Genomic DNA, 24,476 nt, shown 5'->3' on the forward strand with positions numbered 1-24,476 from the left:
CTGTAGTGACAATTCATTTGCACGTTTAAAATAGGGTACACAATACAATGATACACAACAGTCCTTTGAAAAACAGTAAAGCAGAAAATATTGCATAACTATTCCACTCCATTATTCATAAACAGACACGCAGCTTACTGTGTGTTTGTAATCTCCTACAGCATTTGTTTAAACACTGTCTCGAATAATGTAAAGGATCATCTAAATATTTATTGTTAGCTAAGAGTGGAAGAGGGGTAGGACTCTCACCCAAGACATAAGTCAGTTTATGGAAAGGCTGTGAAGACGCACATTGCACTGAGAATGCTGGTGCCCAAACACTGAATAGTATAACTAAGCGCTGTGACTAATCCTACTTTCCTAAACAAGGAAACAGCGGTTTGTTCATCTGTATTTCCCAATAGTGGGATCTGCCTCTTATCACAGAATCTGTTCCATTGCAAATGGCATTTTCCATCAATAAAACTCACACAGCATCAACTCCATTTCTCGGTATTTGGCTCATATGCATGGTTATTACTGGAAAAAAAGTTAAACTATTCTGAATTTAGAACAAATAGGAATAGCCAAACTAAGCCTGAGCACTCCCAGCTATCCATATTAATGCAAGCCAACAAGTTGAAGAGGTTTTCAAGAGGTTGCTCTGCAACAGCTCCAGAGCTACAGAATGGGATTCTACTGACAAGTTGTACCTACAAAAGGTCTGTTGTACTGAAGCAACCACATCAGTGTCAATATGACAAACATGATTGTACAATACAGTAGAAACCCCATTTTACATTTTTATGGTCCCCTGAAAAATGTAAAATGGTGGTTCTACTGTATTTGTGAGAGAGAGAGAGATATATATAGTTTGGGAACCACTGACTCAATATGACTCAATGATATTGGCTCAGCAATAGTGTTGTTATAGGACAACTTTTTCGTAAAATATTTTTCCTCAAATTTCAATATGCAAATTAAGGGTCAGATTTCTTTTAGTATTCTGCCATTTTTTGTGGTGGATTGGTTTTCCACAATTTCAGGATACAAGAATTATGGAACTGGAGTATCCCTACACCCAAGCAGAAGTTTTACTTTGAATGTAGTTCACACTTTAGATACTTATATATTCATTTGTTCCAGCTTGCAAGAAAGGAAGCCAATACATGTTGGTTGTCAAATCAGACAAACATAAAAACATTTGACTCAATGGCTTTATTTTCAGAACAGGTCAGCTACTAAACACCATCTGCTTTGTTTTAGATTTGTTTGGCAGACATGCACATATGACTCTTACAAAAAGAAGCACAGATTTTAGCCAACTGGTTTATGAGGTTTACCACATTTTTAATGTAAACTGTTTTATGGAAATTATGGTGATTGTCGTACGAAATTCAAACATTTAAAATCCAGTGATGCCACAATGTTGTTCGCCAGTTTGTTGGTCCCATTCCTGCTCGTCACTCTGCCCATGGTAGGAGCTCCTGCTTCTTTGTTCCTGTTATTTTCCAGTATTGACCCTTGCCTGTCCTGACTTGTGGACGGAATACTAGACTTTGTTGTATTCACCCTTGCTGTGCTGAGCCTTGTAGTGTCTCCATTCCTTGCCATGTTGTACTTTTATTCCAGCACCTACCTTCAGTAAATCCATACTGTTCTTTAAGCCTAATTCTTGTCTGTTTCCAAGCCAGTCTCCGACTAGGTCTCTACACAAATATTTTAACCAGTGGCACCCGAGTCTCCAAAGTGAAATTTTTGAACTGAAATAACCATATATAATCTACCCTGTTCCTTTCTTGCATCACCAACTCCACTCACCACTGTATAGCATGGCCAACTTACAAACACAGTTGCTGTAATTCAACTGAACATTAGACAGATTTAGACAGAGTAGGACAAGGTGTAGAAGAGTAATGGTGGTTTGTGAACTTGGCAGAATACACTTATAAAAATGGAAACTATGTGCTGTAAACAAGCAGCAATTAATGAGGAAGCCTTTAAAACATTACTGAAACAACAAATTGCATATAACATACCTGAAAATCTTTGAATAAGGACATTTCTAAAATGGAAAGAAAAATAGCTTTATTTACAAATCAATTTGCAACTCTTTTCTGTAAACCACTGCAGGGTACTTTTGTAGTCTATAAAAGGGTTGGGCTAAAAAATATTTACGATTATTAATTTAATTTTAATAAAACCCAAAACAACCTCTGAAACCTGCAGGGAGACTGCCTGTAGTGGTGAAACAACAATAATATATGAGAGAGACATAACAAGTGAATGCAAATCCAGTATAAGTGGGCTGATCCCGTCCTACCTCTCTGAATAGCAGTCTCTGAAATCCATAGCTCACAACTTCGGCTGCATTGTGCAAGGTGAAGAACACTGGGATGGGCTGAAGGAAATAAGTCAAAAATATCATTATATACTTTATTTGCTTTTAGTATAAAATTTAAATTGTATGGAAGCCCCCTCTGAAAGGCTTCATGGTTTTATTTTAGCCTTCCTCTTGATCAACTAGCAGTTACGCAGGTTTTATATGCTTAAAAGGTTGAACTTCATGGATGCAGGTCTTTTTAACCTAGCTTACTATGTTACTATGTACAGTTAGGCCCATAAATCTTTGGATAGAGACAACTTTATTCTAATTTTGGTTCTGTGCATTACCAGAATTCGTTTTAAACAAAACAACTCAGATGCAGTTGAACTGCAGACTTTCAGCTTTAACTCAGTGGGTTGAACAAAACGATTGCACAAAAATGTGAGGAACTAAAGCTTTTTCTGTCACCTCATTTCAGGGGCTCAAAAGTAATTGGACAAATTAAAAAACAGAAAATAAAATGTTAATTTCTAATACTTGTTTGAAAACCCTTTGCTGGCAATGACAGCCTGAAGTCTGGAACATCACAAGATTCTGGGTTTCCTCCTTTTTTATGCTCTGCCAGGCCTTTACTGCAACGGCTTTCAGTTGCTGTTTGTTTGTGGGCCTGTCTGTCTGAAGTTTAGTCTTCAACAAGTGAAATGCATGCTCAATTGGGTTCAGATCAGGTCACTGACTTGGCCATTCAAGAATATTTCACTTCTTTGCTTAATAAACTCCTGGGTTGCTTTGGCTGTATATTTTGGGTCATTGTGAAACACCTCCAAATCAATTTGACTGCATTTAGCTGGATTTGAGCAGACAGTGTCTCTGAACACCTCAGAATTCATTCGGCTGCTTCGGTCCTGTGTCACATCATGGATAAACACTAGTGTCCCAGTGCCACTGGCAGCCATGCACGCCCAAGCCATCACACTGCCTCCACCATGTTTTATAGAGATGTGGTATGCTTTGGATCATGAGCTGTTCCATGCCTTCTCCATATTTTTTTTCTTGCCATCATTCTAGTAGAGGTTGATCTTGGTTTCATCTATCCAAAGAATGTTTTTCCAGAACTGTGCTGGCTTGTTTAGATTTTTTTTTTTTTTTTTTAGCAAAGTCCAATCTAGCCTTTCTATTCTTGATGCTTATGAGTGGCTTGCACCTTGCAAAGCACCCTCTGTATTAACTTTCATGCAGTCTTCTCTTAACGGTAGACTTGGATATCAATATGCCTACCTCCTGGAGAGTGTTGTTCACTTGTTTAGCTGTTGTGAAGGGGGTTTCTCTTCACCGTGGAAATGATTCTGCGATCATCCACGATTGCTGTCTTCCATGGACGTCCAGGTCTTTTTGCATTGCTGAATTGACCAGTGCTTTCTTTCTTTCTTTCTCAGAATGTACCAAAATGTAGATTTTGCCACTCCTAATATTGTAGCAATTTCTTGGATGGGTTTTTCTGTTTTTGCAGCTTAATGATGACTTGTTTCACTTGCATGGAGAGCTCCTTTGACTGCATGTTGTCTGTTCACAGCAAAATCTTCCACATACAAGCACCCCCCTCAAATCAACTCCAGGGCTTTTATCCGCTTCATTAATAATGAAATAACAAGGGAATTGCCCACACCTGGCCATGAAATAGCCTTTGAGGCAATTGTCCAATTGCTTTTGAGGCCCTGAAATGAAGGGGTTGTGTTAAAAAAAAAAAGAGAAAAAAGGTTTTAGTTCTTCACATGTTTATGCAATCTTTTTGTTCAACCCAATGAATTAAAGTCTGAGCGGTTTCACTTAAAATTTGTTGTGGTAATGTACAGAACCAAAATTAGAAAGTAGTCTCTGTCCAAAGATTTATTGCCTAACTGTATATCTAGCAAAATAAACTGAAAACTTTAAAAGGTAACGTATTCTACATGTATTAAATTGTAACAACTATGTGTTGAAATAATATGTTTATGCCTAATTATCTATGTCATTCATCACCAGGCCTGGACCGGCAATCTATGAGTTCTGGCAAATGCCAGAAGGGCTGCTGTAAGATGACATATGCAGAGAAAAAGGTGTTTTAAGAAATAAGAATGATTTGCTTAATATGCACTCTTTGAGATCTTACCATAATTTGTAGCTTTCTGCATTTTGGTTTCCGGGTAAGAGATGCCATACCTGCATTATTATTTAATGAACAAGATGCAAGAACTTACTTCACTCAGGTTACTTACCAGCCTTGACAGTGCCCTGGAACCAGCATAAATAATTCCAACAAAGAGTGCACATCCAGGCAGCCACAGTACAACATCTGATCTGCCACAAAAATAAGGCGTAAATGAGCAGATATATTTGGCAATATTAACGACAAACATATTCCAATCCTATCTGTATCTGTGTTACATTTACTCCACCTACGCTTATGAGGTAAAAACCTTGTTGTCTGCCAAATTATTATGAAACAGATATGCAGTAATTAAAATGCAATCTTGTACTGCTGAAACACTTTGATTCATGCCAAGCTTAACTATTGCTTGGTAGAGTGTGCAGATGACTCCATAAACATTCAAATTTTAGGGGTCCCCTTATGTAAAGTTTCATAGATAAGCAGGATACAGCCTCACATCTAAGGGGAAGATTTATCTAAATGTGAATTTATATATTAATAAATAACTCACCCATGTTCTATTCATTCCTATGGGATTTTTAGAAGCACATTTACATACCTCCCAACATTTTGGAAGTAAAAAGAGGGACAAAAATTTTTTCGCACGTAGAACAGCAAAATATTTTGACCACACCCCTTTCTGTGGCCACAACCCCTAATTATCAAGTTCATGTTACAAAATTTGGCAGGTTATGAAAGTTTGAAAATATTTCTCCTTATCTAAACAGTTTTTTTTGTGTCTCAAAATTGTTACAAAGTATCTTATTTGCACCGGTTAGTTGCTCTGTGTTCTCTGCTAAAAGCCAATTTCTGGCTGTTCAGTGCAGAGAAAATAGGGACTTTCCAGTACAAATGAGGGACTGCAGGTTGAGCTGTCAAGAGGGATTGTCCCTCCGAAAAAAAGAGACAGTTGGGAGGTATGCATTTACCAATGGGTGAAAGTTAGAACTCACTATTTGATAAATACAGTACACTTCCAAAAATCCTACAGGAATGACTAGAACGTGGGCGAGTTTTTATTTAGTAAACGCGATGTGTATATATATATATATATATATATATATATATATATATATATATATATATATATATATATATATATATATATATATATATATATATATATATATATATATATATATATATATATATATATATAGAATAGTTAAGAGCACTCACGGGTATTGTGAAAAAAGGCTTTTATTGGAGTATTACAATCTACCCCACATCAATGCGTTTCGGTTCTCTCTGAACCGTCGTCAGGATATATATAGAAGATATATATATATATATATATATATATATATATATATATATATATATATAATGCTAGGCAGCGACTGAGTGATAGGGTCCAAATTGCCCTAGCAATTATTTCTATGCACTAATTGAATAAGAGAATGGAATATGAATAGAAGAGGGCCCAAATAAAAAGTAGCAATAAATACATTTATAGCCTTGCAGAACATTTTTTTTTAGATGGGGTCAGTGATCCCCATTTGTAAGTTAGAAATAGCCAAAAGAAGGCACATTATCTAAAATCTATACAAACAAAAATAAAAATAACGATGGCCAATTGAAAAATGACGATGGCCAATAGAACTGGCCATTCTATAACATACTTAAAGTTAACTTAACCACCCTTTTAAGACCATGTCTGCCCATCTGTTATAGAACTTTATGCCAATATATCCAAGTTATATATGCTGCATTTTTTTTAACTGATAATGCATATAATAACACCAGACATAGGCCAGAGGGAAAAATGCCTTTTCATGAAAAAAGTATGAAGAGTCTTGCAATAATGGTCAAGCAGGATTGTTTTTATTAGAACACTCCAGAATCCATGTGCACGTTAAGGCTTCTCTTGCAAGAAAGGCCTGCTAAGGATCATGTTTCTGCGCCTATTTTTTTGCCAACATTCACAGCTACTTCATAATATTTATTACCAGCAATGCCCTTTCAGAGCTCTATGTAGGTTTTTGTATTCCACTCCTCTCTACCATGCACTGCCCTCTAGTGACAAATTAAGAAAGTGTTTTTAAAGGAAAAATACAGCATTACACTTTGTATAATTACATCTAAACAGATAAAATATGAACCACTCAATACCAGTATGATATCTTTAACTTTGTTTTGGAAAAAAAGTTCCTAAGGGCTGGGGCCCCTGATTTTTCCCCTTGAGCATAAAGTACCTGCAGGTACAGGTTGGGGTTATTTATCAAAGGTTGAATTTTAGAGTTATATGAGCTTTTTTCAAACCATGAACCAACTTGAATAAACTCACAATTCCAATAGTTTCTAATTTAAGAAAAAAAACTTGAATCAGTGAAGTTTAACAACCTTAATAAATCTGCCCTTTAATTATTTCTTAAGGTGGCCAAAGCCTGTTTCTGACCAATTATCCCAGGTAGGATCTTTCAGTTGTTATATTTTTTTAGCATCAAAGCCTGTATGATTAGAAAAACTAGGAAATGAAGAGGAGCTGTGAAAGAAAATCAAACTAAGCATTATTAATAGTACGTGGAAGTGATGTTTCTGAAGTTCTTGTCTGCAGTAAATGGTTAAGTCACTTATCAGCACATGAAGTATGGCTAATCTTTGAGGGTTAATGACAGTGCAAAGTCTAACTGGTGTAAATGTCAGAGTAAACAATTACTGTAGTTTTGAATATTAGAGAAGGGGAACTCTGTTCACTCTCCTGAAAATATATTTTTTCTATTTGCACTAGCGTGTATGTTGTACATAAATGCAGAAGCATCTGGGTCCCTTGAAGTAACTGGGCTACCATTTTATTGATATACTCTAGTAGAAAAGTAGAGAGACAACATGGGAGAACCTGATCGAAAAAGCAATTCCTTATTACAGATTAACATACCTTAGGAGGGGCTGCCCCCAGAAATTTGACAAAATATGGGCAATATGGTTGGACCTGGAAGTTGCTCAAGACTCCTAACACACTAAGGGTAATTTATCTTAAATTGAATGGTGTACCAGTATTATTGGTCTAGGGTATGCATGTAGAACTTGTAAATAACGGACACTGCAAAAGTTGATTTGTTTATGTTTATTGCTGGCATTTCATACTATATTGTTCATTGTACAACGTATACTGATCAGTGAGATGTTGTTAAATGTGTACATTTGAAACTAAATAAACACGAATTGTTAAAAAAAAAAGAAAAGTAGAGAGAAACAAAATATTGTCTATATGTAAAGTCCAGTGCCTCTCGGGCAAAAAAAGAAGGACAACATTACCTGGAATTGCAGTTAATTTCCAACCAGCCCACTTTCCAACATATGTGAAGGATAAGCCCACCCACTAAGGTCTGCCACCTGCCAGGAAAATTACAAATGTATTTAACATGACTACAGTAAAGGACAAGTTCAAGGATTAAACCATAAATTGTGTAACCAAAAACACAAAGCATGTGTTTTATGAAGACAATCACAAGCCTAATTTAGAAATAAAACAAAGGAAATGTACCCATATCCCGTTAAGCCTTTAAGGATTTATTTTATTTCTGCCAGACTAAAACATTACTATAGATTCATTGCATCTTAAAGGGGCAGTACCACTTAAAGGGGTTGTTCACATTTACACAAACTTTTAGTATGATGCAGAGAGGGATATTCTGAGACAATTTGTAATTGGCTTTCATTTTTTTATTATTTGTGGGTTTAGAGTGATTTAGCATCTCTCCAGTTTGCAATTTCAGCCATCTGGTTGCGATGGTCCAAATAACCCTAGCAACCATGCTCTGATTTGAATAAAAGACTGTAATTTGAATAGCAGAGGACCTCAATAGAACAATGAGTAATAAAAAGTAGCAATAACAACTTATTTGTAGCCTTACAGAGCATTTGTTATTAGATGGGGTCAGTGACCCCCATTTGAAAGCTAAAAAGAGTCAGAAGAAGGGCAAATAATTTAAAAAATATAACAAATAAATAATTAAAGACTCAGGAAGCAGACGGCACTTCTGAAACTGGGGTTTATTGGAGATACTGCTGGTAACACCTTACGCGTTTCGGGAGTTATCCCTTAATCATAGGTAAATAAATAATTAAGACCAATTGAAAAATTGCTTAGAATTATCCATTTTATAAAATACTAAAAGTTAACTTGAAGGTGAACCAACCCTTTAAGAAAAAGAAAGTGATTCATATCTTTTCCATGATTTGAATTGCAACACCTTAACGAGCACCTGTATCCCGAAAAAAAAATACCGCCACAGGAGGTGTGAGCTAATAATGCCTGCACTCCAGAATGCCTCTTGCCGGTTATAGGCTATTCTCTGTGCCACAGCAAGGCCACTGGCATTGGTAGCTCCCTCATGTTGCAGGCGCCCTAGAGCAGTCAAGGGGCATTCTTTTGAAAAAACACCATTGTTTCCCCCAACTGGAGTGTAGGCTCGCACCTGTGGTGCTGGAAACATTTTTTGTGTGACAGTTGCCCTTTAAGTCTAATAAAAAAATATTTACAAATTAAATAGATCCAACAGGATTTATTCAGCTTAGCTGTCATCAAGTACAAGATACTGTTTAATTATTAAAGAAAAAAAATAAATCATTAAAAAATTGGAATTAGAATTATTTGCTTCAAACGGACTACATGCAAAAAGGCCTTCCCCTAATTTGGAACTTTCCAAATAAACAATCCTATACCTGTAAACTCACTGAGCTCCAATAACAATGTAAAAGTAGAATAAAGTTAACTTTTATTGGGATTTTGGTTGCCCAATTTCTCTGGTCACTAAAATTCTTAACATGGCAATCCAAACAAAGATTTAGATTTTTTTTTCATTAAAAATCCTTTTTCTGTAGCAGCATTCTAATTAAAAAGTACTTACCCTTGGAAAAGAGTGGGGTATGTGAATTTCAAGACAGACAAGACATACTGTAAAAGAAATATGTTAAGTTGGAGCATATTGATTACATTTAAAAAATCATCAAAAAGAAAACTGCCAGAAACAAAAACAAAAAAAAAAAAAGCCACATCAAGTCATACTGCCAAGTATGAACAGACAAAGGTCTGTCCTTTAGACCAATGTAAGTGAGATGCAATGGACAAAATAAGTCCATAATAAGTGCAGTCATGCTTCAGGCTCTGGCACATTAGAGTAAAGATTGAATCATAGACTATAATAGTGCTTCAAGAAACATGAGGTAGTAGGTACAGAGTTGGAAAGGTTAAGAAAATAATCTGTAAGTTATTATTTGGGTAATGGGGCACTATGATAATTTAACACCAGTGGAGCCAGGTCTTGTATAGGTGAGGATTGCGCAATTGTAGCAGTATAATTTACTTGTTGCATAGGAAAAGGATGAAGCCTTGGGGACCAATTAAGAACAAATACTTGACAGGAAAAAGGACAGTACTTGCCAATATACTATTATATTAATATTACAGAAACAAAAAATAGCAAATCATAGTTACATAGTTAAGTTGGGTTGAAAAAAGACCAATGTCCAATAAAAAATGAGAAATTGTTTTTCTAAATCAAGCCATTTTCATCTAAGTGATGCACTAACCCAGCCCCAGCGTCATAACCCCACTGACATCATTGTGCCTTCCTCTGATGTCATCATGCCCATCCCAACATCACTACCACACCCCCAATGCTATCTGCCCTGCCTCCTTTATTAGGGTTTTGCTGCTGGCAAAGGTGGCAACCCTATGTTATATTAAAAGGGGAGTATGGTTTGTTTTAAGCAGAAAGATGATTTGTTTAGCTTTTGCTGTTTTTTTTTTATTGTTTATGATAGTTCTTATGCTTGGCCTCAAAGAAGGCTGAATTGAGTGGATAGTCCAAAATAGTAGATACGGACTCCACCGGAAAAAGTATCCATCCATGTGGAAACCAATATATTAAACTTGAACGGCTTTATCAAGTATTGCATTATAATCACACTAATAGCGGGCAGGGGAATGTGCGCTCCACGTGTTTCATTCTGATGAAGTGATACAATAGTCACGAAACGTGCAGAGCGCACATTCCCCTGCCGCTATTAGTGTGATTTTAATGCAATACTCAGGGGTGATCCTGGCCCCTCTGCCACCTGAGGCAGCCTGCAGTTGCTGCCGCCCTCCCTCCCCCGTGCGCTCACCTTTTTGCGCCGGAGGGGGACCAGGGGGTCCATGAGGGAGGCAGAGAGGGCCAGGACACTAGCACAGAGAGCATAATTTGCTCTTTTCCGGTTTGAAAAATGGAAATTCGGCTCTTAAAGTTCCAGGAGTGGAATTTTTGCGGGCCCTGGTACCTAGCAGGGCGCTGCCGCCTCAGGTGAAATTCTCAGTTCGCCTCATTGTTGAAGCACCCCTGGCAATACTTAATAAAGCCGTTCAAGTTTTAATATATTGATTTCCACATGGATGGATACTTTTTCTGGTGGAGTCCGTGTCTACTATTTTGGACTGTTTCTTTGCCACGGCCAGAGTGGTTTCTTTCTGACACACCGGCTGGTGGATCTCCTGTGTGGACTCACGCTATCTCACTATAACTTTTCCTTTTTCTTCAATGAATTGAGTTGATAGGATATTATTGTATGGATGAACATCAGAATGTCTGCAGGTGTCTTTCCCCATTCGCACTGTAGATCACCAACAGGAGCATAAGAATTGTAATTGTGAGTTCAGCCAAGCCTGGGTCTAAGGCTTGGCTTAGACTTGTTCTTTAAAGTCAATAAGTGAATACTCTGAGCATTATGCTGCCATGTTGGGAAAATCATTGCCCTAACTGCCCACAGGCTGCTCCCCCACCCCTGCTTTTGGCACTACAATAGGGGCGCCGACCCCACAGTGACCATTGCCGTTCATGCAACTTATTCTTGCATTGATAAGGCCACACTAAAGTGCGCAGTATTCACAGCATGGAACACCCTTAGTAAATTGCAGCTAGATAAGAAGCATGGGCAGAAGGAGAAAGCCCTGGGAGAGAAGCGTTAAGAGACAGAAGGATAATGAACGGACTCAATATGTGTTGGACTTTAGGACTGGAAGCAATGCAACAGCCCAATCTAAATAGCTGGCCAGATATTAGGCCAATAATATGATAAATAACATGAATTTAATGAAAGTACAAATAAGGGACTGTCAGGAGCCTCCCCCATTCACTGTCACTGTGTTAGTTCAACATCCCTTACGTGGCGGCTTTCTATAAGCCAAAGCCTACAAGCTAAATGACAATAGCAGCATTCTCAGGTAAGTGACATTCTCGGAGCTCACCTTATTTGTGAAATAGGAAGACAAATAAAAGCAGCAGAAGGTGAGACCCACGGCGGGTCCCCTAAAATACATCTGTCACCGCATCCCCTCCGGACCTGCCGCCACCCGCACACGAACTTGCTTTTTAGCGGCTCACAACTACACAACTCAACTGGGAGCTGCCATGACACAGACACGTAGCTCTTTATCTGCTCCAATAGCAACGCGCTGTCACCGCGCACGCCCCGCCCCTTTACAGAGGTTGGGCAGCTGGTTAGCGCCGCCACGCTAATTGTGCGACAGTTACTGTCACTTGTTTTTGACCCTTCTGGTTGTTACTGTACATGAGAAACATACGTATGGCAGCATTAGAAATACGCACTGTATCATTTAATACGTGTACATTATTCCTGTAGCTCCACCAAGTTTAGCGCTTTCCAGCCAATCAGAAAGCATCTTCTCTGTTTTGTTCCCCTGACAACAGTTCTATTGCGCATTTCCGCCCAGTTACTAGGTGATGTCATGACCCCCAAGATGCATCGCGTTCACTTAGACCCGCGGCGGCCATTGAGTAGAGCGCAGATTCTGCGGAGCCGGTGTTGATTCCTCTCAGCTGTCACTCTCAGTCTGACCGTCAGACCCACTCTCTTTATACTACAGGATATATATAAGTAGCTCTTCCTTGGTCAGTGTATCGCAGTGACTATTCACCGTCTACTTTCAACGTCAGCCGCACGTAGACAAGTCCGGGCACGTTCCGAGACGACTCAGAGCTCCTATAGCCTCATTACTGACAGTATTCTCCCAGCAGCTCCTTCTCCTCGTACTGCTCCCAACATTCTCTCCCCCGGCACTCACACTAGACTGAATGAGAACATGGATCAAGGTGGAATCATCGCACCCGAAACCCGGCCGGTGAGTTTTACAGGTTCAGCGCTTTGCCCGGTGCGGTAGTTCACTCATAGCAGGGTTGCTGGGGAATTGTGGGAGTTGTAGTTCAATGACACCTGTACTGCAGCCATTTGCCTACGAACTGACTAACCTTAAGCCTTTCTTGTTGGTATGTGAACAAATAAGGACGTTTCATTATTAGAAAACTACAGGTAAAAACGTAAGCAGCATGAAAGTATTCAGTGTATAACCGTATAGAATCCTATGGTTCTCATTCCCCATTTACATTGTTGTTTTATGGCTGATTCTATATGTGCTCCTTTCTCTGTATGGTTACACGTATGGCACCTATTATCTAGTATCCTCTGGAGCTGGGGTTTTCCGGATAACCGATCTTTCTCCAATTTCTATCGCCATACCTTTTATTCTACCAGAAATTGTATAAACTTTAAACAAACCCCATAGGCTGGTTTTGCCTCCAATAAGGATTCATTCTATCTTCGTTGGGATCAAGTACAAGCTACTGTTTTATTATTACAGAGAAAAATCAAATCAGTTTGAGTAAAGTTAAATATGTTGAGGATGGCCTTCCCATAATTCAGGGCTTTCTGGATAAATGGGTTTCCAGATAATTACCCTTTACCTGTAATGGGATCTCTCTATAATACACAAAAGCCCAGACTCTTGTAAATTATATCCTTCTAAATGGTGACTAGTGATGTCATCCCTTCTAAATGGGGACTTGTGATGTCATCCCTTCTAAATGGGGACTAGTGATGTCATCCCTTCTAAATGGGGACTAGTGATGTCATCCCTTCTAAATGGGGACTAGTGATGTCATCCCTTCTAAATGGGGACTAGTGATGTCATCCCTTCTAAATGGGGACTAGTGATGTCATCCCTTCTAAATGGGGACTAGTGATGTCATCCCTTCTAAATGGGGACTAGTGATGTCATCCCTTCTAAATGGGGACTAGTGATGTCACTTTTCTCACATGACTCATTAAAATTGTGTATTCTTATAGATAAAGTACCCCTTGTTGGAAAATATGAGGATATTAGAAGTCACCTCAAATTAGCCTTCAGCCTCATGCTTTTATATGGTCATGGAATTTGTCCGGGAGTTATACTATCCTATATTTTACATTAGGGGGAGTATTTCGTGTGAGTGTTTGTAGTGCAGAATGGTTACCATATCTCCAGGCGTATGCACCCTGCAGTGCTAAGATTTGATAAGACAACTCCTCTAATTGTAATAATATATCATTCTCTGGATACGTATTGCAAGGGCGTGACATGCACACGTACTGTTCAGAGTCCTGATTGCTCAGGTTTGGCAGCGAGTACTGGAGCTGCTGCTTTATGGCCTGTGATTGGCTGAGAGTTTTAGCTGATGCTATAAATACACATTGGGGAAAGTCTGTGAGTCAGCAGTGACACATCTAGACGGCTGTATAATCTTCTGTTCCCTGTTGTAATTACCTGATTATATCATTTACAAGTCGCACGCACATCATTGACACCAATAAAGAAACAAGAGTTATTGGCCAGAGTTATTCCCATTAGTCTGGTTCCATAGGGGGCTTGTTGAGTTACTTTGGGTCTTTCTTTATTCACGCGCTGCAACAGTTCAGGGAAGTGTTCTTTTGTGTTTGTGACTTTGTCTTCCTTGGAATCCCTGGTGTTTTTATCTTTGTAAGACAATGTAACAATTCTAGAACATGTTAACCCTCCGTCCATGTATTAATATTTCAAAGGAAGGGTTATTAAAGGGGCAGTATACACCTATATACACTTTGCTTCATAGCGAGTACATTTAAGGACTTTTAAATGTGTTCTGCCTATCATTTTAATATAATGACAAGGAAAGCTTAATTCAAAGGGGGGGGGAGAAATTATGAAAATATGAATTTTAAAACTCGACCCACACATCACTAGTATGCAAGTCTAAGGGGCGTATTTATTAACATTGGAGACAAACATCACCAGTGATGTTGCCTATAGCAACCAATCAAATTTTTGCTTTCTAACTTGTAGGTGACCTTCCAAATCTAATTGCTGATTGGTTGCTATGGGTAACATCACTGCTGATGTTTTTTTCTCCAGCGTTAATCAATACACCCCTTAGTTGTAGATGGAGACAAGTGAATCACAGTGTGGTGCTTCTTTCCCCAGGCTGGTGCATTTATAAAAAACTAATGGATATGTGCTGTCTTCCATTTACTCCATCCCTGTCAATCAAGGATAATTTGTTGTAATTTGGGATAATAAGCTCTGTATAAACAATGGGATGGGTAAGAGCTCATTAAACAAAGGGCCCCTCAGGACTGGTAAATTGTTTACTTTATCCTATAGCCACAGTTGCTCACAAGAACCAAAAAATTTGGAAAGTGTTAGTGGTTTAAATTACAGTTTCTACCCTGTTTAGTGCAAGAATTACTGTAAACTTGTATTCTTTAATATGTGGATATTTTAAGTAAAAGAAACACAATTAATATGTTCAGCACAAGAACTGTATATTGAACTCGTCAAAAATACATGTATTAACAAATCAAATTTCTTCATTAATATCTCTGAAAGGAATGTAAGTGTGCAATAATGTAATATTGCCTATTAATTGTATTTTCAGAGCCCTTGGGGCATTGCTGCAAAGCCTGCAGACCAGTGCTCTCTGGCAGAGGTCATGAGCGAGGAACTGGCCAGAGAACTCCAGCTGGAAGAAGAAAGACATGTTTTTCCTGAGGAGGCTCTGTAAGTAACACTTTATATGCAATCTAAATCATTACACTGTTGCCATTCAGGTTGTGGATATATTTGCAGCAAACCATAATTGTACACAAAAGAGCGATAGATAGATATATATATATATATATATATATATATATATATATATATATATATATATATATATATATATATATATCTCTATCTAGCGATAACTTTTAGTATGATGTAGAGAGTGATGTTCTGAGACAATTTGCAATTGATTTTCATTTTTTATTATTTATGGTTTTTGAGTTATTTAGTTTTTTTATTCAGCAGCTCTTCAATTTGCTTTTTTAAGCAGTCTGGTTATAAGGGTCCAAATTACCCTAGCAATCATAAATTGATATGAATAAGAGACTGGAATATGAATAGGAGAGGGCCTGAAGTGAAAGATGAGTAATAAAATGTAGCAATAACAATACATTTGTAGCATTACAGAGTATTTGCTTTTTAGATGGGGTCAGTGACACCCATTTATTTGAAAGCTGCAAAGAGTCAGAAGAAAAAGGCAAATAACTACAAAACTATAAAAAAGAAACAAATAATGAAAACCAATTGAAAAGTTGGCCGTTCTATAATATAATTAAAAGTTACCTTAAAGATGAACCGCCCTTTAACAGACATAGAACATGTAAAGGGTCATTATCACCAACAGGACAAAGTACCTTGTATACATTTATAATACACAAAAGCCATGAATATCCTGTAAATTATATCCTTATAAACGGTGAGTAGTGATGTCATCAGTTATAAACGGTGAGTTCTGATGTCATTTCTGTCACATGACTCACTAAAATTTGTGTATTATAATAAATAAAGTACCCCCAGTTGTAAAATATGAGGATATTAGAAGTTACCTCGGAGTTCCATGACCTGTATAAAAACACTCGTCCTTCGGCCTCGTGTTTTTATATGGTCATGAAACTCCTCGGTAACTTATAATATCCTTATATTTTACAAGAGGGGGTACTTTATTCACTATATAATGATCTGTCCAGCATCTGCAAATACAATATTTCTATAGAGTATCAGTCCAATTTTTTTTCTAAGAAGGTTTCCATCCTATTGGTGTGCATTGTGTGAATGACTAGTGCTATTGTGTTGCTAAAAGTGTTAAGATGCCTCTCCCCTTTTCTAGTCGTGAAGATGGTCCTTTCCTGAGTGCTGATAATATTGACACGTCGAGCGATGAAGTCTTGGCTCAGATGCTGCAGACACAGTTTGACAAGGAATATGATGCCCAGCTTCTGAGAGAAGAGAAGAAGTTTAATGGTGACAGTAAAGGTAGGAGCGGTTTTAGTAGACGAGAAAATACTGTTATGGATAAATCAGAAGAAATCTAAATACCGGTAAATTTTTTTTTTTTTTTTTTGTTCTTAGTATCCATTTCATTTGAGAACTATCGCAAGGTTCATCCCAGTGAAGAAAATGACAGCTCAGAGGATGAAGTGGATTGGCAAGACACTCGCCATGATCCATACAAAGCAGGTAGAGGAGTGTAGCCTTCACTGTTTATCTCATTGTATTGTTTGTGTGCTTGAGCTTAGACATCATTTTACACTGTAATGATTGTTCAAAACATTTGAGAACCTTTCTTGTTACTTTTAATGCCCTGTTATGTACTATACATATCATAATCACAAACATATATTCTAGCTAAATGTTTAGAAACACACAGCTAGCTACATACATGGGACAGGTATGGGGCCTGTTACCCAGAATTCTTACAATTCTTACAATAATTTAAATAAACCCAAAAGCATTGTTCTGCCTCCAATTTGTATTTAAGCAAATTAAAGTATTAGGTACTGTTTTATTTTTACTTTTTTTTTTATTTTTTTTAAATAAAGCTTCCCTAAATTTGAAACTTTGTGAATAACGGTCTGCTGGATAATGGATGTTATACCTGCATATACAATCAAATATTGCTTATCTACAGTAGGGGGCTGTTATTCTAAAGCAGCAGCAGGTTGACCGGATGCTGACAGGGTTGTGAATCAGAATGGTTATTCTTAACTGTATTATCTGGATTTGCTAGAAAAAAACAGTGTGGAGCAACACGTTTTTTATTGGAAGCAAATCGAGCCTATTGGGTTTATTTACAGAAAGATCTGTTATCCGGAAAAATCCAGCTCTCGTGCATTCTGGATAACAGGTCCTATACCTCTATATCATATCAGAGAGGTTTTGTTCTCTAGATAGCCATGTATGGCATTGACTGCTGTTTATCCTCCTGTGTAAGAAAAAAAATGCATCTTATGTGATATATATTTTATTCTTTACCAAATTTCCATTTTATTTGGTGTTACTGACCATTTAAGTTTTTAGTTAGGCAAATAAAGCAATATACTCAATATGCCAAGGAGTTGTCAGGAGTTGACTAATCCAGTGAATAGTCCATGTGGTGGAGCATTTGGAAATGTTACGCAGCAATTTTTTTTTTGTCTCTTGTCTCTCAGAGGAGATATTGAGATCATCAAATGGTCTTCTTACTAATCCAGTTTTTATTTCCCAGCTAAACCTGTGCCAATCCCTAAAAAAGGATTTGTTGGCAAGGGAAAAGACATTACAACTAAACACGATGAGGTGGTGTGCGGCAGGAAGAACACTGCAAGAATGGAAAATGTAAGCACTGAAAATTTAACCTTTTAAGTCTCATTAGCAAATATCATGAAAAATTTTATTCGACATCTGGAACCGAACACACCGTATAAAAACATTGATTATGCATTTGAACGTAGACCTGTTTTACACTTTATACAATGGTCAATGCCACTTGGTTACACAAAAAAACAAATAACAAAAACCTAGTGTAGTATGTCACAATTTTCTATGGGTGTCATGCACAACTCCGCAAGCTTGGTGATTATTCACGCATGGATTGTAGGATTAAGTGACTAACATCCCCTTTAACAGTTGATTTATACATTTACACTACAGAGTTGGCCTGATTGTCCCTTTGGATACAAAATAAAGGAACATTTGTTTGAGAATCTGATATTTTCACATTATGAAATCCCACAGCAATGATTTGATATATGAGTATGATCATTGTGAGAATAGTAATTTAACACTGAAGGATATTTGCTTTTTCAGTTTACCCCAGAATTCCAGGTTGGAGATGGAATTTTTATGGACCTGAAGCTGTCCAACCAAGTTTTCAATGCTTTGAAGCAGCATTCTATCTCCGAGCAGCGTAAAAGTGCTAGGCTGCATGATAAAAAGGAAGTTTCTACTGCTGTAAGTAAATTATTTTCCTTTTATAACCTGAAATAACTGCCACATCCAATCTCCTAATGGTAAAGGTTCCATTTGTGAGTAATCAATGTAAAGATAGGTTCATTTTGTGTTAATTGCTGCGTTATTTCTCAGAGTGGCCCCCCAGCTAGTAGTTTTGACAGATTATCCTGCTGTCCTTTTTGAATGCAACCTGTATATTTAATAGTATAAACTTGTTAGCAAAAGGGGTACATATGTGTTCAGTTTCAACATGTTCCTGCAAATCAAGGAAAGACTTATTTTTTTATCACCCTTTGTGCTAAAGAAACTATGCAACTATCCCACTATTGTAATGCATGTGAGTGTTGCAGACACTTTCCAAGATGGTGCCCCCCTGTGACAACTTTGAAGTCCTGGATCATTGCTGCTATTGACAAGCTGAAACTTTAGGCTTGTGCAACATGTTCAGTATATAAAATATGGCATTTGTAGCCACATACATTTTTAGGGTTTAGTTCTCGTTTAGAGACTGAATGCCATTGCTTATTCCTTTATTTGTGGTGCAGTAAGTTTATGTTTAGTATACAAAATACAGAATTTCTAGCATTAGTCTATTTTAGACTACTTCCCCTTTAAGAAACAAATGATATTTGATGATAAATTCTACAGTTGATCATATAATGTTGAAAATTGCTAAATTGTATTTTCAGGAAAAAGTAGTGGATCCAAAAACTAGGCTGCTCTTATATAAAATGGTGAACTCTGGTGTGCTGGAAACAATTAATGGCTGTGTGAGCACTGGAAAGGAGTCTGTTGTGTTTCATGCTAGCGGAGGAAGGTATGTGCTTTTGGTTGCCGCAGTTACGATAAGCTTTCTTCTAAATCAGTCATTTAATGTGATAATTGAAATACTTGATAGGTTAGCCACCAGAAATTGAAAGTGTGCTTTCTGAGTACTTATTGTTGTGTTCTTTATGCTTATAGTATGGAGGATCAAGAAATACCTGCTGAATGTGCCCTAAAGGTCTTCAAAACAACTCTAAATGAGTTCAAGAACAGAGATAAATACATCAAGGACGACTACAGATTCAAAGATCGTTTTAGTAAACTCAATCCGCGCAAAATCATTCGCATGTGGGCTGAAAAGGAAATGCACAATTTAAAAAGGTATTTATGGTGTTCAGCAACTTACTGTATACTGACATTTTTAAAGCAGAAGGAAAGGTTAAAATTAAGTCAGAAAAGTCTATATAAATACACCAGTAAACCCTCAAAGTAATGCTGCTCTGTCAAAAGAAACACCACATTTATTTTCTTCTATTGTGTATATATGGGCTTCTGTATCAGAATTCCTGTTTTCATCTTAAACCTCCTTGCCCCGGGCTTGAGCATGCTCAGTTTGCTCTTCCCCCCCCCCCTCCTCCCTTCACTGCTGTAAGCTGAGCCCAGAGCTATGAGTAAGCTGGTAGATACTCAGGCAGGAAGTGATGTCACACCAAGCTAATATGGCTGCTACTAGCCTAAACAAACAGAGAGAGTTTCTAGAGCTGTTTACTCCAGTATGGTGAAGCATTCTGCAGAATAAATATAGTGTTATAGCTTGCACTATTGTGACTAATCTATTGGCATTAAACTGCTTCGGTAGCTTTCTTTCTCCTTTAATGTTTTGGAGTATTTTTAAGATTTAGTTTGTATGTTCTTCAGCTAATCGGTAGCAAAAAACAAAGTTGAAGGAGCCGTAGTTTGCACAGCCAGTTAATCTTGAATTGTATAGTTACACAAACTCTGTGGGTTTAGGATATTTTGTTGTTCATATGGATTAATATCAATTCTTCTTTGTGATTAGAATGCACAAAGCTGGCATTCCATGCCCAGAAGTTGTCTTGTTGAAGAAACATGTTCTTGTGATGTCATTTATTGGAAAGGATCAACTCCCTGCCCCCACGCTGAAGGAAGCCAAGCTCGGGTTGGAAGAGTCAAAGCAGGCATATTATCAAGTTCTTTCTGTAAGTGTTTGCGTTTAGATGCATTTTGGTGCACCAGGACCCTACAATTAGGTGGCCTGGCCTGGTCTTAGAAAGGGATTTAGCAGCCCTTGCTGTAAAATGTATCTAGTAATTGTTTGGGGCATTTACAGATTCTTTAGGCTGTGAAAATCCCAGTTGATGATCCTTTCTGACACTACAGATATGGGATCCGTTATCGGGAAACCCGTTATCCAGAAAGCTCAGAATTATGGAAAGGCCATCTCCCATATACTCCATTAGAATTGATTTCCTTTTTCTCTGTAATAATAAAACAGTAGCTTGTACTTGATCCAAACGAAGATATAATTAATCCTTATTGGAAGCAAAACCAGCCTATTGGGTTTATTTAATGTTTACACGATTTTCTAGTAGACTTATGGTATAATGATCCAAATTATGGAAAGATCTGTTATCTGGAAAAGCCCAGGTCCCAAGCATTCTGGATAACGGATCCCATACCTGTACAAATCAAGTAGAGGGCTTAATCAAAGCACCCCTATGTGCTGTAACTGTAAGAATTGTCCATTTTCAGATGATGAAGCAGCTCTATGACCAGTGTAACCTCGTTCATGCTGATCTGAGTGAATACAACATGATGTGGCATGATGGAAAGGTAAATATTAAGGACATGCTCCAGAGTTAGTAGATAATAATAATAATAATAACAATAATAATGTACTGTATTACACAGAAGCTTACTAAATGCCAAAATCCTTTCATGTTGCAGGTGTGGCTTATAGATGTAAGTCAGTCTGTTGAACCTACTCACCCCCATGGCCTGGAATTTCTGTACAGGGACTGCAGAAATGTATCTCAGGTATGTTTGCTGACTGGGTTTTTATACAATTTCTCTACATCAGAAGGAAACTGGGATTTACCTAATCATTTTTACCTGAAGTGCTGAGGATGGGGAACGAGTCCATTTTTTGTTGCCGCAGATAATTGAATGGCAACATGTTGTATTTAATGTACTGGAGCAAGGAACCGGTTTCATTCCACAAACTTGTAATTAGACACATTTGTTTTCTTTCCTGTGTCTGTAGTTCTTCCAGAAGGCGGGTGTGTCAGAGACTCCTCATGCACGGGAGCTTTTCAACATTGTGTCTGGCTTGAATATTGCCTCTGATAATCAAGTGGATTTCATGGCTGAGGTAATTATATGAAAATGATGTAAATAAAAAAGTAGCATTTGTTTTGCCTTTGCATTCTTCAGGCTGCATGTATGAAGGCACAGTTGAATGTTTTCTGTTTTTGCACACCCATCTTTAAAGGGGTTGTTCACCTTTTGAGATAACTTTTAGTATGATGTAGAGAGGGATATGCTGAGATAATTTGTTTTCATTTTTTATTATTGAAGGTTTTTGAGTTATTTAGCTTTTTATTCAGCAGCTCTTCAATTTTCATTTTAAGCAATCTGGTTACTAGGGTCCAAATTACCCTAGCAACCATGCATTGATTTGAATAAGAGACTGGAATATGAAAATGAGAGGCCTGAATAGAAGGACCAGTAATAAAAAGTAACAATACATTTGTAGCCTTACAGAGCATTTGTTTTTTTAGAAGGGGTCAGCGACGCCCATTTGAAAGCTGCAAATAGTCAGAAGAAAAAGACAAAAAACTACAAAACTATAAATAATGAAAACCAATTGAAAAGTTGCTTATGTTTTATAAAATAATAAAAGTTACTTTAAAGGTGAACCACCACTTTAAACTTCAGCAGGTGTTTTATCTGTTTAACAAGTTATTTATTTTCTGTTTATATTTAAATTACTTGTGCATTCCTCAATATAAATCCTTTCTCCAGTCCCAAATCACACCCTAATCGTGTGACAGATCCCATCTTAACTAAGTGGCTGATTCCTTTATGTCGGCATATTTCAAGTGTGGCTCTGGCAAACCGCATGGATTAATTGTTTTCAGTAGCAAATGTTCAAATAAGGAAGCGAGCTAACAAGCATTTATCTAAAAACATCTTATTTGTGAAAACAAATTACTAGGCATTCATTGTGTCTTGGGTACATATTTAGATGACTATCCCTATGTTCTCTGTAAGGCCCATTATATTGGCCACCCCTTCCTGAACTGCATAGTTGCCAAAGTTACATATTTCCTGTATCAGCGTAGAGCTCAACAGTGGTTTCCTCATGACAGCCATCTTGGTTGGGGCATTTTTTAAAAGTGACAGCCAAGATGGAGCTGCCGACAATCTCTGCATTGCATTCTCTGACTTTGACATATGAAATGTATTACTTTGATAATGATGCATTTGAGGAGAGAACAATATAATAGCACGGACTGATTTAAGATATAAAAAAATCTCTATTTTCTATTCATGATTAGTTCTTGAGGAAAAGAGACGGAAAGGAAACAAATAGAATGGAAAGCTTTAGATGAAATGAACATGTCAGCAGTTTTTTTCACTGCACCTGTTTCTTTGTCTCTTAAAGAACCCATTAGCTGACAGTGTGGTGGTCTGTTTTTTTTTTTTTATTTTTAAAGGGATACTGTCATGGAAAAACATGTTTTTTCCCAAAATACATCAGTTCTTAGTGCTGCTTCAGCAGAATTCTGCACTGAAATCCATTTCTCAAAAGAGCAAACAGATTTTTTTATATTCAGTTTTGAAATCTGACATGGGGCTAGACATATTGTCAGTTTCCCAACTGCTCCAAGTCATGTGACTTGTACCTGTACTTTAGGATGGAATTACTTTCTGGCAGTATTTCTCCTACTTAATACTTTCTCCTAACTGAATCAGTCTCAGTGGGACTTGGCTTTTACTATTGAGTGTTGTTTTTAGATCTTCCAGGGAGCTGTTATCTGGTTACCTTACCATTGTTCTGTTAGGCTGCTGGGGGGAAAGGGAGGGGGTGATATCACTCCAACTTGCAATAAAGAGTGATTGAAGTTTATCAGAGCACAAGTCACATGACTGGGGGCAGCTGGGAAATTGACAATGTGTCTAGCCCCATGTCAGATTTCAAAATTGAATATAACAGAATCTGTTTGCTCTTTTGAGAAATGGATTTCAGTGCAGAATTCTGCTGGAGCAGCACTATTAACTGATGCGTTTTGAAAAAAACATGTTTTCCCATGACAGTATCCCTTTAATATTAAACTTAAGTTGCATGGTGATGGGGTATCCCCCCTACTATATCTCCTATCATGTGACACTTTATAATTGTGTATATTTATTTTATTGTCCTCCTTTTAATTGTAATCTTTTGTGGTCTAGATTGAAGCCTTGGAGAAGGTGAATGAAGATCATGTGCAGATGCATGGAAAGAAAGTTTCCTTATATCAGAAGGATGATGATGGCCCTCCCCGAATTTATGATAAATAACCCTGATGGAATAAATGAGCTAAAAGCTAACGAAAAAAGAGTTAAACCTCTTGCTGCATTCTTATAACACTGATGCAGTGGTTGTTCACCTCCAGCCCAGTGTAGATTGGAAGCGCTGAATAAGAACACACAAGTGTCACTCTGAGGGGCCTGACACCGGCTGCTGGGATTGTACTGCTAATAAACTGAAACAATCAATTGCCATCAATTTTAATGTACTTCTATAAAGAAAAAAAAAAAAAGTTTGATACAAGTTACTGCATTTAGTAACGTCATATGTTGCTGCAGCACTATTTCATAGTCTGCATAAAATAGCCAAACCCATCAATGCTGGTTTGGAGCTGAACAAAATAACATTTGGTTTGGTGCTGGAAGTCTGTAAAATAAAGGTTTTCTTGGCAGCACAAATGCCATAACCAGTGGTTTTTTTTTCTTAATTGTTCTTCGTGAAAGGAATATTAACAAATATTGTGTATTCAAACCACTAGTTGAGGCTCAGCAAATATAATGAATCGTGTTTATTTAGTCTA

General features: G+C 37.5%; 2 protein-coding genes across 3 annotated transcripts in view; one reads left to right on the forward strand and one right to left on the reverse strand.

The window, feature by feature from the left end:
- tmem241.L (transmembrane protein 241 L homeolog) overlaps positions 1-12,065 on the reverse strand; it is a 51,260-nt gene extending 39,195 nt beyond the window's left edge. The window contains 6 exon segments of one of the 2 annotated variants that reach the window (NM_001097753.1): positions 2,019-2,044; positions 2,303-2,380; positions 4,561-4,642; positions 7,752-7,829; positions 9,347-9,393; positions 11,722-11,857. In NM_001097753.1, coding sequence (NP_001091222.1) covers positions 2,019-2,044; positions 2,303-2,380; positions 4,561-4,642; positions 7,752-7,829; positions 9,347-9,393; positions 11,722-11,793 — 383 coding nt within the window. In that variant the 5' untranslated portion in view covers positions 11,794-11,857. 2 annotated transcript variants of the gene reach the window in all.
- A 204-nt stretch (positions 12,066-12,269) lies between these two features.
- Positions 12,270-24,174, forward strand: riok3.L (RIO kinase 3 L homeolog). The gene is given in 13 exon segments (NM_001093576.1): positions 12,270-12,615; positions 15,221-15,342; positions 16,496-16,641; positions 16,738-16,845; positions 17,873-17,982; positions 18,454-18,597; positions 19,287-19,414; positions 19,561-19,743; positions 20,423-20,582; positions 21,136-21,216; positions 21,331-21,420; positions 21,647-21,754; positions 23,839-24,174. Coding segments are annotated over 13 exon segments (1,527 nt in total). The 5' UTR covers positions 12,270-12,576; the 3' UTR covers positions 23,947-24,174.
- Positions 24,175-24,476: the final 302 nt, after the last annotated feature.

The sequence above is a fragment of the Xenopus laevis genome, chromosome 6L, assembly GCF_017654675.1.
Source record: "Xenopus laevis strain J_2021 chromosome 6L, Xenopus_laevis_v10.1, whole genome shotgun sequence".
In the NCBI taxonomy this organism is placed as follows: domain Eukaryota; kingdom Metazoa; phylum Chordata; class Amphibia; order Anura; family Pipidae; genus Xenopus; species Xenopus laevis.